At 41.1% G+C, this 12,539-nt stretch overlaps 1 protein-coding gene across 1 annotated transcript in view; it reads left to right on the forward strand.

Moving 5' to 3' along the window:
- Positions 1 to 12,539, forward strand: part of ttn.2 (titin, tandem duplicate 2) — a 178,306-nt gene that overhangs the window by 63,228 nt on the left and 102,539 nt on the right. The window contains exons 79-99 of the mRNA XM_074694523.1: positions 33 to 116; positions 1,545 to 1,812; positions 1,899 to 2,159; positions 2,596 to 2,805; positions 2,916 to 2,993; positions 3,088 to 3,114; positions 5,255 to 5,311; positions 5,445 to 5,489; positions 5,644 to 5,703; positions 7,026 to 7,082; positions 7,500 to 7,571; positions 7,862 to 7,930; positions 8,065 to 8,142; positions 8,328 to 8,396; positions 8,678 to 8,917; positions 9,101 to 9,418; positions 9,754 to 9,852; positions 10,168 to 10,349; positions 10,515 to 10,829; positions 11,018 to 11,024; positions 11,386 to 11,463. Of these exons, the coding sequence (XP_074550624.1) occupies positions 33 to 116; positions 1,545 to 1,812; positions 1,899 to 2,159; positions 2,596 to 2,805; positions 2,916 to 2,993; positions 3,088 to 3,114; positions 5,255 to 5,311; positions 5,445 to 5,489; positions 5,644 to 5,703; positions 7,026 to 7,082; positions 7,500 to 7,571; positions 7,862 to 7,930; positions 8,065 to 8,142; positions 8,328 to 8,396; positions 8,678 to 8,917; positions 9,101 to 9,418; positions 9,754 to 9,852; positions 10,168 to 10,349; positions 10,515 to 10,829; positions 11,018 to 11,024; positions 11,386 to 11,463 (2,674 nt within the window). The remainder of the gene's footprint in view (positions 1 to 32; positions 117 to 1,544; positions 1,813 to 1,898; positions 2,160 to 2,595; positions 2,806 to 2,915; positions 2,994 to 3,087; positions 3,115 to 5,254; positions 5,312 to 5,444; positions 5,490 to 5,643; positions 5,704 to 7,025; positions 7,083 to 7,499; positions 7,572 to 7,861; positions 7,931 to 8,064; positions 8,143 to 8,327; positions 8,397 to 8,677; positions 8,918 to 9,100; positions 9,419 to 9,753; positions 9,853 to 10,167; positions 10,350 to 10,514; positions 10,830 to 11,017; positions 11,025 to 11,385; positions 11,464 to 12,539) is intronic.

Here is a 12,539-nt window from a genome sequence, read left to right on the forward strand (position 1 = left end):
CTGAATGATGAGTTTGTTGTTGTGGTTGACAGGAACCAGAACGTGGTGACAGAGAGTCCGATGAGGACATGGCCCGATTGGTGGCCGACCTGCAGAAGAGGATGGAGCGCACAGAGGTCAGGATGCGTTTGTTTTCATATCCCCCTATGGTGGGGAAAATAAGTATTGAACATGTCAACTTTTTTCTCATCACATTTATTTCCAAAGCTGCAACTCAAGCAACTCAAGCAAGAAATTTCTACCAGACATTGGTATTAACTCAAATAATCCACACATGAAAAGAAATCACAACGTTCAGGTCCATAAATAATAATTATGTGGAATTAAGTACAATAACACAGGAAAAAGTATTGAACCCACCATGGAAAGGCTGTACACTTTGGCAAGGAAATGCACCATACCACCTGAAATCTGTCAGTAATTATTACCCAAACTTCCAATTAGTGCAAACCAACATCAGCTGGGCAAGAGCAAATTGATGGTCCTATAAAAAAGGTTGTTTTTTCACCAAGCAGTTAAATACCACACACCTCATGATGGGTAAAGGCAAAGAGCTCTCTGAAGACATTCACAACCTGATTGTTGCTCAGCATCAGAATGGAACTGGTTACAGACTTATATCAAAGCACCTGAATATTCCAGTCAGCACCGTTGGGGCCATTATTCACAAGTGGAAGAAGCACCACCTTACCATCAACAGGCCACGCACAGGAGCTCCTTGAAGATTTCTGACCAGGGAGTCAAAAAGATAGTCAGAAGAGTACTCAACGAGCCAAGGACCACCCTGAAAGTGCTCCAGAAAGACTTGGAGGCAGCAGGTACAATTGTTACAGAGAAAACAATAGGCAATGCACTCCACCGCCATGGCCTCTATGGACGCTCAGCCTGCAAGACTCCATTCCTCAAGAAAAGGTATGTTGAAGCTGGTTTAAAGTTTGCTAAACAGCATCTTGACGAGCCTGTAGAATACTGGGAGAATGTTGTCTGGTCAGAGACCAAAACTGAACTTTTGGGCTGTCATAATACATACCATGTTTGGAGGAGAAATGGCACTGCACATCAGCCAAAAAACACTACACCAACAGTGAAGTTTGGAGGTGGAAGCATCATGGCATGGGGTTGTTTCTCATCTCATGGTATTGGCAAACTTCATATAATAGACGGAGCAATGAATGGAGCCATGTATGGGGAAATTCTTGATCTGAATCTGCTGCCATCCACCAGGATGATGAAGATGAGACGTGGCTGGACCTTCCAGCAGGACAACAATACTTTTTTCCTGTGTTATCGCACTTAATTCCACAAAAGTCATTATTTATGGACATGAACATTGTGATTTCTTTTCATGTGTGGATTATTTGAGTTAACACTAATGTCTGGTAGAAATTTTGTTTGAATTGCATCTTTAGAAATAAAAGTGATGAGAAAAAAGTTGACGCGATCAATACTTATTTTCCCCACTGTATAAGCACACCAACAATTACAACCTGTCAGCTTCAAGAGATTTCAGCCATACTGAGTTAATTCTCTTGTTGCTCCTGCAGCCTGTCACTGTGGTGAAGGATATCTCAGATCAGTCTGTCTACACCGACAAGGAGGCTGTGTTTGAGTGTGAGGTCAAGATCAACTACCCAGAGATCACCCTGTCTTGGTACAAGGGAACACAGAAACTGGACAACAATGACAAATACGACATCAGCATCACTAGTGACCGCCACCTGCTCAAGATCAAGAAGTGTCAGACATCTGATCAGGGCAACTACCGGGTGGTCTGTGGGCCTCACATCTCCAGCGCCAAGCTCACCGTCATGGGTCAGTACTGATGTGATACACCTGAAACAAGGGAAAACAGAAAAACATGAGCACATCTGAGACTCCATTTATTTCCTGTTTTTCAGAGCCCCAGGTTGAAAAGCATCTGCAGGACACATCGGGTAAGGAAGGACAGACATGTACTCTATCTTGTCAGTTGTCCATCCCTAATGTAAAGGCTCAGTGGTTTAAAAACGGCAAGCAGTTAGAGATGAAGGGCAGGTTCTCGTCTGAGGTGAAACACAAGGTTCAGAAGCTTCTGATCAGAGACCTGAAGCCCGAAGACCAGGGCAGATACGCCTGCAGGTACCAACACCTGGAGTCCTCTGCTGACCTCTGGGTTGAAGGTTTGTACCTGGAAACAGTCCTGCAACCTTCTAGACGTGGTGGATGCTCTGCCCGTGTACTAACCTCTTTCGAATCCCCTCATCAAACTCCGAGACTAATGGTCAAGATTGGATTTTACCCTCTTTTTTCTTTTTCCTCTGGGATTTGTCTCTCTGTGTTAACATTCTTCATGCCTCTCATCTCCTGGATTACCCCGCAAACACGTCTGTCATCATCATCACCGTCATCGTCATCGTCTTCTTCGTTGTCTTCCCAAGTCCATCTTGACTCAAATCCATTACCCCCCCTGAACAACCAGTCATCTTAACCGCTCCATATCTCTTTGTGATCATCTTTGCTAACATGTGGATGTTGTGTCGATAAAAACTACCATTGAGTTTTGTCATACATTCCCAGTTGTGATGCGTTTACCCATTCACGTCTTATCTGTTTTAGCTGAACAAATTCATTTCACCAAACGCATCCACAACGTCGAAGTCAACGAGCGCCAGTCGGCCACCTTTGAGTGTGAGGTGTCCTTCGACAATGCTATCGTTTCGTGGTACAAAGACACCTGGGAACTGAAAGAGAGCCCTAAGTACAACTTCACAAGCGAGGGCCGAAGACATTTCATGGTTATCCGAAATGTGACCATTGAAGACGAAGGTGTGTAGAGTGCCATCAAGCCCCAAATTCCCACGTCACAGAGAGATTTTTTTTTCCTCATTGTTCTGATAACCTGAGTGTTAAACGTCTTCATTAATAATCCCGTGTAGGCGTGTACTCAGTGATTGTGAGGTTGGAGCCCAGAGGAGAGGCTAAGAGCACAGCTGAGCTTTATTTGTCTGGCAAAGGTACAGTTCCTAGTCAGACGGCACCTTTTCTGCTTCTGTTCAGCTTTTGTCTGTTCAAGTGTGTAACTCGCTGTCCATTCTTCCTTTTTCACAGAAATTGAATTAGCAATGGTGCCAATTGGTAAGTATGTCGTTACGCTGGAAAGTTTTAAAACATTTGAGAAAATCCTCTTGTTTTTTGTCTTAAGTTTAGAGGTAAAAACTATTTGAAGTTAACCTGGAAGCTGTTAGCAAGTGAGTCCTCTCTGAAGTGTTAATTGTTAAAAAAGTTTAAAGTCCATGTAAAGCAAATTCAGACATTTTCTTCTAAACACATTTTATTGGTCATAAATGTATTTTCTTAAAGCATGATAAAAGTCTTTCAACCATTGGCAGGGCTCTCAAGTGTCACACAATGAGCACGACAGTCACTCTTGGGTTTTTTGTCACGCACTCCCGCCACACATTGTATTTCTCATGCTGAAAAAATGTACGCAGAGAGACTTCAGACTTGACTTGGACTCGTGAAAGATCATTATGATCTCTCTTTACCTGGCATATAAACATAAGGGAAACTCTGAAATGTCTGACGAGCTGTGACGCATCATAGATATGACACATCTGATGCCGCCACGATCTGCTCTATGGACTAAAGGCTTGATATCTTTCACTTAAAGTGTGGCTGTTACCGTCGTTGAGAGGATGTCCAGGACACATTAGAGGTGATTTCTTGTCCATAAAAGACAAGACCAAAAAAAGACAGAGCCACTGAAATTCCAAGTTGAAAAAAAGCACATTTATAGCGACTGGCCCCTGATTATGGTCTCAGTGTTTTTAATGACCTTTTACAAACTAACTAACAGCTGTGAAAGTTGTGAGGGGAGGTCCAGGACACATGAGAAGTGATTCAGTATCAACAAATTTAAAAATGAGAACGCTATTGAAACTTCAACCGGAAAATGTGTCTTTTTAAGGCAAAATGTTATTGATGATGAAGATTTGCCGAGTTTCTTTTTATAATTATGTAGTATTTATTGTTTTGATATGTTAAGGATTGGCACCACCTAAAATAGCAGTGGATTGAGGCGTCTGTAGAAAAAAAAAAAAAGGTATTGAATGTTGGAATGAACCGTATTGCACGATGGTCTCCAACGGCACATTAACATACACAGAAATTTAATAAAGATTTTCTATATGGTTTAATTTTTGGTGCCTAGCATCATACTTTTGTAGCCTGAGCAGTTATTATAACAGCAACCACACCGGTTTCGATATAAATAATATGAAAGACTCCTATTCCTGTCATCCACAAGTGGTGGGTGGGGTGGGATGTTGCCCTAGTCTGCATTCAAAACTTGAGAGCCCTGGTTAAATGTTAAAAAAGTTTTAAGTCCATGCAAAGCAAATTCAAACATTAAATAGGTCATAAATATATTTCCTTCAAACATGAAAAAAGTCTTTTTACTATGTAGGGTTTAATTGTGGAGCTAGGCTCTCAAACTGTGTTCCAAAATTTCTGTGTTCAGGATTTAATGGGCGGGTCAGAAATCATAGCCGCGTGACGTAACGGGCCACATTAGCATGACCCCGCCCCCGCTGCTGGTGTGGTATAAATACGTTCAGCGTAGTTAGCTTCAGGGGTTTTCCCGCTCGTTGTCGAGTCTCAAATCTCATTAGTTACTACTAGACGGTGAGGAACGAGGCTGAGCACTACTAGTGTCTGATTCAGAGTCAGATTCTGGCTCTCATGGCTCAAACAGGTAGGACTGGGTCCAACTGATGAGGCTATGGCGCTAGCTTACATTGCTACTGTAGGTTTCGTTTGACGGAGGCGGCTCCCCTCCCGCGCGTGGCAGAGGTCCCAGCACCACCTCGAACTGACACGCCCCCAGCGTTTGACAGCAGAGAGAAGTGCAAATTTATTGCTGCTTTACACAGACTTTAAACTTCAGTTTTTCATTTGTCAAAGGAGAAAAAGGTGAAGTGGCCACATGAAAGACATTGTTTGCTTTTTAGTTAACCAAAGTTTAAGGAGCATTTGTATTACATCCCACTCTATGCTAGCTGTTTTTATTCGTCCAAAGTTAAGCTAGCATCTGTCGGATTTCAGCATAATCTCTAGCAGACGTGAAAACAGGAGGATTTTCTGAAATGTCAGCTGTTCCTTTTTTCACAGAACAGCAAATATCTCAAAATATAAGCTTTATTAATTCTTCATTCAGCTCTTTTGTTATGATAGTCTCGATGAAGTATTGGTAAAAGCCATTTTCATTACTCTGTAGATATCCCTGACTCCTCAGTTCAGAGGCCTGAAATGCCTTCATCAGTGGCAATTCAAGGTAAGGTTCGAATCCAGAGCAGCGCTTTGTTTGCATCAGGGACTAAAACGTCAGGAAGTACATCCAGGTTTACTTCAATAACATTTAACCCAAGTTTAACATTTGAGTAAACAAACATGTTTTTCTTTTAAAGAATCTGCTGAATTTTATCAGTATGAAGAAAAGATTGAAGAGAGAGGTATTTACGATATGCTTTTGTACTTCATCTGCTCACGCCATCCATCAAGGAGAAAGTTTAAAAACACTTATTCAGCTTGAGCTGTCATGAACAAAACATTTTTGTCTGTAATCTTAAAGAATATCAGAACAAGAATATTTTTGCTTTTGTTAAGAATCAGCTGAATATTCATACCACTATGAAGAAGAGGTGGAGGTGGAGGTGGAGCAGAGAGGTACAAAATGCTTTATTTCTTCTTTTTTACCCCACTTCATCACCATCCTCTTCATTTTCACCATTACCATCATCATCATCATCATTATTAAACCATCCAAGCAGATTGAAGATAATGGGAGCAATCAGTATCTGCCCCCAATTTATCTTTTAGAGATTGTTTTTAACTTGTAAAACAAATAGTACGTTTTTGGATCCTGAACCAAAACTTGTAATCGTTTTTTAATAGGAAACAGTTGCGTAATTGTTTTCTTTTTCTTGGTAATCAAAATTGAAATAATCTCAGATTGAGACTTTACTTAATCTGCTGCTGACAGTCAGCATAACAACATCTGAGTGTTATGTGGCTGATCACTGCTTTTGAAGCTTGTGTGTTTGCCGACATAAAGACACAAGCAGCTGTGATATGACAGCGTTTGTCCTGTTCACTGTTCTTTGTTTGTGTCTGCCTTTTTGTGTTTTTATCTTCTTTCATGCTTTAACTTTCACTTCATTTCACATCTTTCCATCACAAAACCACTAATATCAAATCAGATCGCCATTTCACAACCAGTCTTGTCTTGTCATTCTCAAAAAATGAACTAAGAACTCAGACCCCCTTGGACACAAAATGACGGTTAACTCAGAGCTCTTTTTGGCTGTTTGTATTTTTAGATTTGGTGTTGAGTCTGTTTGTGGTTCGCTGTTATTTGTGATCAATGTGTGTGGCCTTTTCGATCCTCTGCAAACTGGTTTTGCAGAATTCTGCCTTAATTTCTTTTGCTGCTTTGTGTTCCTCTGTTTTGCTCTTTTAGTCAAGTCAACTCTGTATCTGTGTCATTGAGTGTTGTGGTAAAGCAGACAGAAAATATAAAATAATGAAAATGCCTTTAGGTATTTGCATTATTATGTTTTCATTGTGCTTCTTTGTCTGTGTCTTATGTCTTTGTGAAAGCTTTTTTTGCTTCTTTGCAGAAATGTGTTCCTGATTTAGTCAGTTCATTCAATAGTGGTTTTGCTCTTCTTACTAACTGTTGTTTTTGTCACTTTGCATCCCCGTGTGGTTGCTTTCTGTCTTTTTGTTGGCAGTATGCACCTTTCTTAAGGTGCTTTATTTGTCTTGAAGACTTTTTGTTATGTATGTTTCTGTCTGTTACCTGTTTTGTTATTTTGCCGTAGTTCCTGTTTCCTTGTCAGGGTTAGGGTCATTTTGTGCACTGAGACAAGACAAGACAGAGACTTGGTCAAACTGTGAAATGACCTCCTGAGTTTTCTCCACTGAGCACAAACTTTTTTGCCTCACGTTTGGTGTCTTTTGTCACTTTGTGGTTGTCACACCTTCAGTCGAGTATGAAAGCTGGACAGAAGAGACGGTAACACAACAGGTGTCCATAACCAAAGGTATCAGGAAGGGTGCTGATAATACCTTTGTATGTTTGTTTGTGCGTGTGTGTGTTTGAGCCAATCCTAACTACGGCTCACTCTTCATTTTTTATCTTTTTTGGCTTCCTGTACATCTTTGAATTCTACTGCTTTGCCTGTAAAAATGTAATATCTCACTGGTAATCCAAGGCACAGATAATCAGACAATTGTTTTAATTAATTTATTTTTAACTTTCTTTGCCTTAACTTTCTAAACTTGCTGAGTTCACTGATAAACTTGAACAGTGCTGCAAATACTTTTCCTTTCTCTTGACAACGTTTCAAGTTGTTGAATTAACTAAGAAAACTTAGCTAGCATAATTTTTTAAAGAGAAAAGAATGGACTAACTAGATTAACACATGTTCTGACTGTGGATGTGTTTTTTCCTCTGTTAGCTGCCAGAGTCCCTGTTGAGGAGACAGTGGAGACGAAGAAAGTTGAAATGAGACAGGAAGTCCCTAAAAAAGGTACAGCAGACCTGCACATCTTCCTCCTGCTGCTCAGCGCTCTGCCCCGCAGAATAATTCGCTGACGTGTTTTTTGTCCACTGTTACTAAAATCTTCAATTGTTTGTCTCGTTTGGCTACATCGTGACTCCTTTTCTTTGCTGTCTTACATCTTTTATTTGCCACAGATAGACTTAAACACTGTCTACTGTAGTTGCTTTCTTTGCCTTATCTTCTGTCGCGCTTACCTGCGTAACCTGCAAACGCACAGCATCTCTGTTCTGATGCTAACATGGTCGGTGTTTTTAAAGCTCCTAAAGATGAGAAAAAGCCTGAAGAGAAGCCCAAACCAGCGGTGAAGGAGCCATCACCACCCAAAGGTACCATTAGCATAATAATAAATGCTAATAACACTTTTGAAGTAGTTTCATGTAGTGTGTGATTTTTCACTTCATAACCCTCTTTCACTTTTTTATGTTGTGAAATCTCACCCAAATTTGCTAAACTTTTGAAGTGCCGGAGGCCAGAAAGCCTGTGGAGGAAAAGGTTCCTGTAGTTTCTGTCCCAGAAAAGAAGGTTCCTGCTCCCAAAGGTAGAGATGTCTTTTTCCAAAAAACATCTCTGTAGTCTTCTATCTTCTTTGATGACACTGTCCTCATGTTAACAGTTTTTTTATGATGTGGTTTGATATCATCATTCAGACTCATTTCTGTGTTTTTCATTGACTTGTTTTTGTTGAATTTCTGGTTTATTCTTTGTCTGAATGTATTATAAAAGAACCAGAGGAGGTTAAGAAGCCTGCTGCCCCCTCTGTCCCCGCTGAGAAGCCTGGAGTGCCAAAGAAAGGTACTTTACCTTCTTCTTCATGTTGTTTGACACCTTATCTACACTCTTAGCTCACAGCTGTGAGGCTTCTCACCTCTTAATGTCTGTCAAATCTGAGTTTCACTCCAACTCCATCTTCAGTTCCCATTCTTTAATTGTTGATATCTGTATTTTTAATGTAGTTTGTCATTAAGACTCTTTGTTAAGAGTCATCTCCGTCTTTTGTACTCCCCTTGATAACTCTTAAATGCTACCATAGCATGGTGTTAACATTAGCTGATGTCTTTGTTACCCACCTGAAGAAGAGGCTAAACCTCAGATACCAGCTGAGCCCAAGAAAGTGGCACCTGCAGCTAAGCCTGAGCCAGAACCCAAGCCAAAACCAAAAGCAGAACCTGAACCTGAACCTAAACCTAAGCCCGCACCAGCTCCCAAAGCCAAACCTGAGGCCAAACCTGAGGCCAAACCAGCGGCGAAGGTGGAGCCCAAGGCAGAAGAGAAGCCTGTGCCAATACAGAAACCGGCAACACCACCATCCAAAGGTATTTCCTGCTTTGTTTGTGTGTGTGTCCAGATTTAGAGGCTTTAAAAGCTGCTCTGTCTAACTGTGTGTATGTTTCTCTGTCCTGAGTTGTAACTGGCTTCGAGTGTGGAAGCAAACTTTGACTTTCTTTGTGTCCTGAATGTCTTTACTTCTTTATCAACCAATATCATATTGCTTTAAGTTCCTGAAGAGGCTGAAAAACCAGGAAAGGCAAGGATAAAGCCTGAACAGGTGGCAGCAAAGCCAGAACCTGAAGCCCGAAAAATGAAACCAGAACCAGAAAAACCCAAACCAGAAGTCCGTATTCCTGAGCCTCCTGTATCGAAGCCTGAACCAAGTGTTGCTAAGCCTGAACCTCCAGTTCCAAAACCAGAACCTGCTGTGGTACCCAAACCAGAGCCTGCAGTGAAAAAGGCTGAAGCTGAAGTCAAACCAAAACCAGAACCTCCAAAGCCCAAACCGGAGCTTAAACCTGAACCAAAGGAGCCTAAGAAAAAAGGTACACAGCTTCTCTTGTCGAGCTGCTCCAGAGTTATTCTTAATCTTAACCAAATCATCCAACTCTAACTCACATGGAGTGATTTTCCATCAGCGCTTATTGATCCTCTTTGTGATCAGCTCCATCTCTTGAGTCTAACCTCTCACACTAAAACCTCTTACACATTCTCTGAACTCTTGGCCCGCTGTCATGTGTTTGGTGGGGTTGCACATTGTATGTGTCTGTTTCTTACTAACTTGTTCTTGCACTCGATAGAGTGTTGAGGTCTCTTGCAAAAATCTCCAGCATGAATTTGTTGAAAAGCATCTAATGCATTTCAATGGTACCCTTTAAAGCTCCAGTGGAGGAAAAAATACCTGAGCCTCCAAAAGCCGTCAAGAAACCAGAACCGGCCATTATTCCTCCCAAAGAAGAGCCGACTAAGAAGGAGAAAGGTACTTTAAAGTTTCTGATGGATCTTTCTTTTCTTGTGTTGTGTTTTTTGTCTTGAGTGTGAGTTTTTCACAAACAGGGTATTGTTGCTCAGACAACAGTGAAACAACTAAGCCTTGTAAAAAAAATTCAGAGAGCGACCCCCTTTAATCTGTCTTATTTTCTGAGCCTACTTTAATCAGGCCAACTGGCAGCAAAGAGTATTTTTGAGTCAAGTCCTCCCCGTTGTCTTAAATGTGTCCTTATTTGTGCGCTAGCACATTTCCCTCTTCTTCATTGTCATGTCTTGTGTGTCTCTGTGTCAAACCCTCTTAAAGCTTTGAAGCCAAAACCTAAACTCGTACCTGAAGAGGTGCCTGAAAAAGCACCTCAGAAGGAGTTTGATGAGGTAGTTGTGCCAGAGCCTGAACCTGAAAGGCTGCCTGATAAGATACCTGAAACAGTACCCGAGAGACGGCCACCAGAGAGAGTTGAGGTGAAAGAAAAGATCCCTGAGAAGGTCCCAGAAAAGGTTCCTATACCTGAGAGAAAAGTGGAAGAAATTCCTAAGAAGGTACCAGAAAAAGTTCTGATACCTGAGAAAAAAGTGGAGGAAAAGATCCCCGAGAAGGTCCCAGAAAAGGTTCTGATACCTGAGAAAAAAGTGGAAGAAATTCCTAAGAAGGTCCCAGAAAAGGTTCTGATACCTGAGAAAAAAGTGGAAGAAATTCCTAAGAAGGTACCAGTAAAGGTATCGGAGAAAGTTCCAGAAAAACCACCATTGGAAAAAGTTCCAGAGAAGGCTCCTCCTGAGAAGAAGCCTTCTAAAGTCCCACAAAAGGTGGTAGAGGAAGAGAGGATTCTCGAGAAGGAGCCACCTGTTAAGGTTGAGGAAGTAAAACCTGAAAAGGTTACTAAAAAACCAACTGTTCCCACCAAAGTCCCTGATAAGATACCGGAGAAGATACCGGAAGCTAAACCCAAAGGTACACCCGAGGCAGTCTTCAACTCTTCTTCTCCTCTTTATGTGTTCTTCACTCGTGCAGCAACAATCAGCAACAGTCCAGTTTCAGCAGCAGTTAATGTGCTTTATGGCAACACATCCAAGTGTACACTCAAGAGAATGAAATGTACCAACAAACCTGACTGTTTCATGACACGCAGCATGTGTCCCTTGTGTTGGTCCAGTGTGAAAGTGTTTATAAGGCAGAGCTTTTTGCCAGAATGCAAATTTAAAAAAACACTTTCAGACGCCGTTCTGTGTTAGTCGACTGGAACAAACAGTAAAAATTACTTATTTCATCTTTTCAGTGTCAGGCAGATGTTGCGTCTGTCAGTAAATCAAACAAATTTTGACATAAAATCAGAACAAATCTTCAAACTGAACTGTTGCTGCCTCTTAAGAGTTTTCTAACATCCTTTTTTGGTGTTTTTCTCTTTACTGTGTTTTGTCTTTTTTAATATTTTTAACTTCTCTGTTAACTGTCTAAATTCTCTTTTTTAAAACAATCAACTCTTGAATCATCTTGGAATAAAAACTGATTGCTTCTTCGAAGAAATAGAGACTCGGAAGATTGAGAAGATTCTGCCCAAAGAGGTTGAACCTGAGAAAAAAGTCTCTCTTCCAGAAAAAGGTACTGGCTATCTGAAAACATGATGGCAAACTTTAACTTCACCTTACCTGATAATACACAACAGGTGGATTATCACCTCCAGTTTTAGCCCTGAATTAATCTTTGTGTTGTCCATTTCTAACACTGATGCTTGTCTTTGTGTTTTGTTGTCACCTCTTGGCGCCGCCACATGACGCCTCTTCTTCAAAACCTCTTAAAACTTCCAGCAGCTACCAGTCTTGTCAAGATCGAAAGAAAAGAAGCTCAGAAGATGCAGGAAGTTTTTTATGTGACAGAGAAAGTGTCTTCCACAGAGGAGGTGTGGGAGCATGAAGAGGTGGCAGAAGAACATGCTGAAATGTTTTATGAAGACAAAGTGGTTCCTCCGGATGACACAACAGTGTCGTTAACAGAAGTTAATATCTTAAGTGCATTAGAGAAAACAAGAGATGAGAAGTCTGAGCTGAAAGGTGACATATCTGTTACTGACACTTTAAAGAAGAAAGAGACACGGCTGGTTAAACGCAAAGTTGTCCCAAAAGCTCAAGAGACAGTTAAAGTCCAAGAAACTGAATCTGACAAAGACAGAAAGGTCAGAAAGCCACAGGAGGAGCCTCCAAAAGAAATAATTGAAGAAACTGGTATTGTAGCCAAAAAGGAGAGTAAGATCATGATCAAAACAGAAGCCAGGCAGGTTAGAGAACAGGAAGTGAGAAAAACTGAGGAAACTGTGACAGTTGATGAAAAAGAATTCATAAAAGATAAACCAGCTGTGACAGAAATGGATAAAACCAAACGTTTACCAATCACTATCAGCACTGAAGCCAGAAAACGCACTGAGGAGCAGGAAATTAAAGTAGAGGCTCGTAGAGAGGAATCAGCTGTTCATGACATAAAGATAACAGCAACTATCCCTGAAGAAAAACACTACAGAACTGAGAGAGTAACAGAAGTCACTGAGGTCACAGTGAGAGATAAACCAGCACATTTCCCACCTGCCCAGGTAGAAATCCTAGAAGAAGAAATAAGTAGAAAGGTGGAGGCTCAGATCAAGCTGCCAGTGGATAAACCTAAGGTACCACTGGAAGTGTCGGTAA

The sequence above is a fragment of the Halichoeres trimaculatus genome, unplaced genomic scaffold (genome assembly GCF_033239565.1).
Source record: "Halichoeres trimaculatus isolate MK-OKI-2021-1 unplaced genomic scaffold, fHalTri1.1 fHalTri1_scaffold_19, whole genome shotgun sequence".
Classification (NCBI taxonomy): domain Eukaryota; kingdom Metazoa; phylum Chordata; class Actinopteri; order Labriformes; family Labridae; genus Halichoeres; species Halichoeres trimaculatus.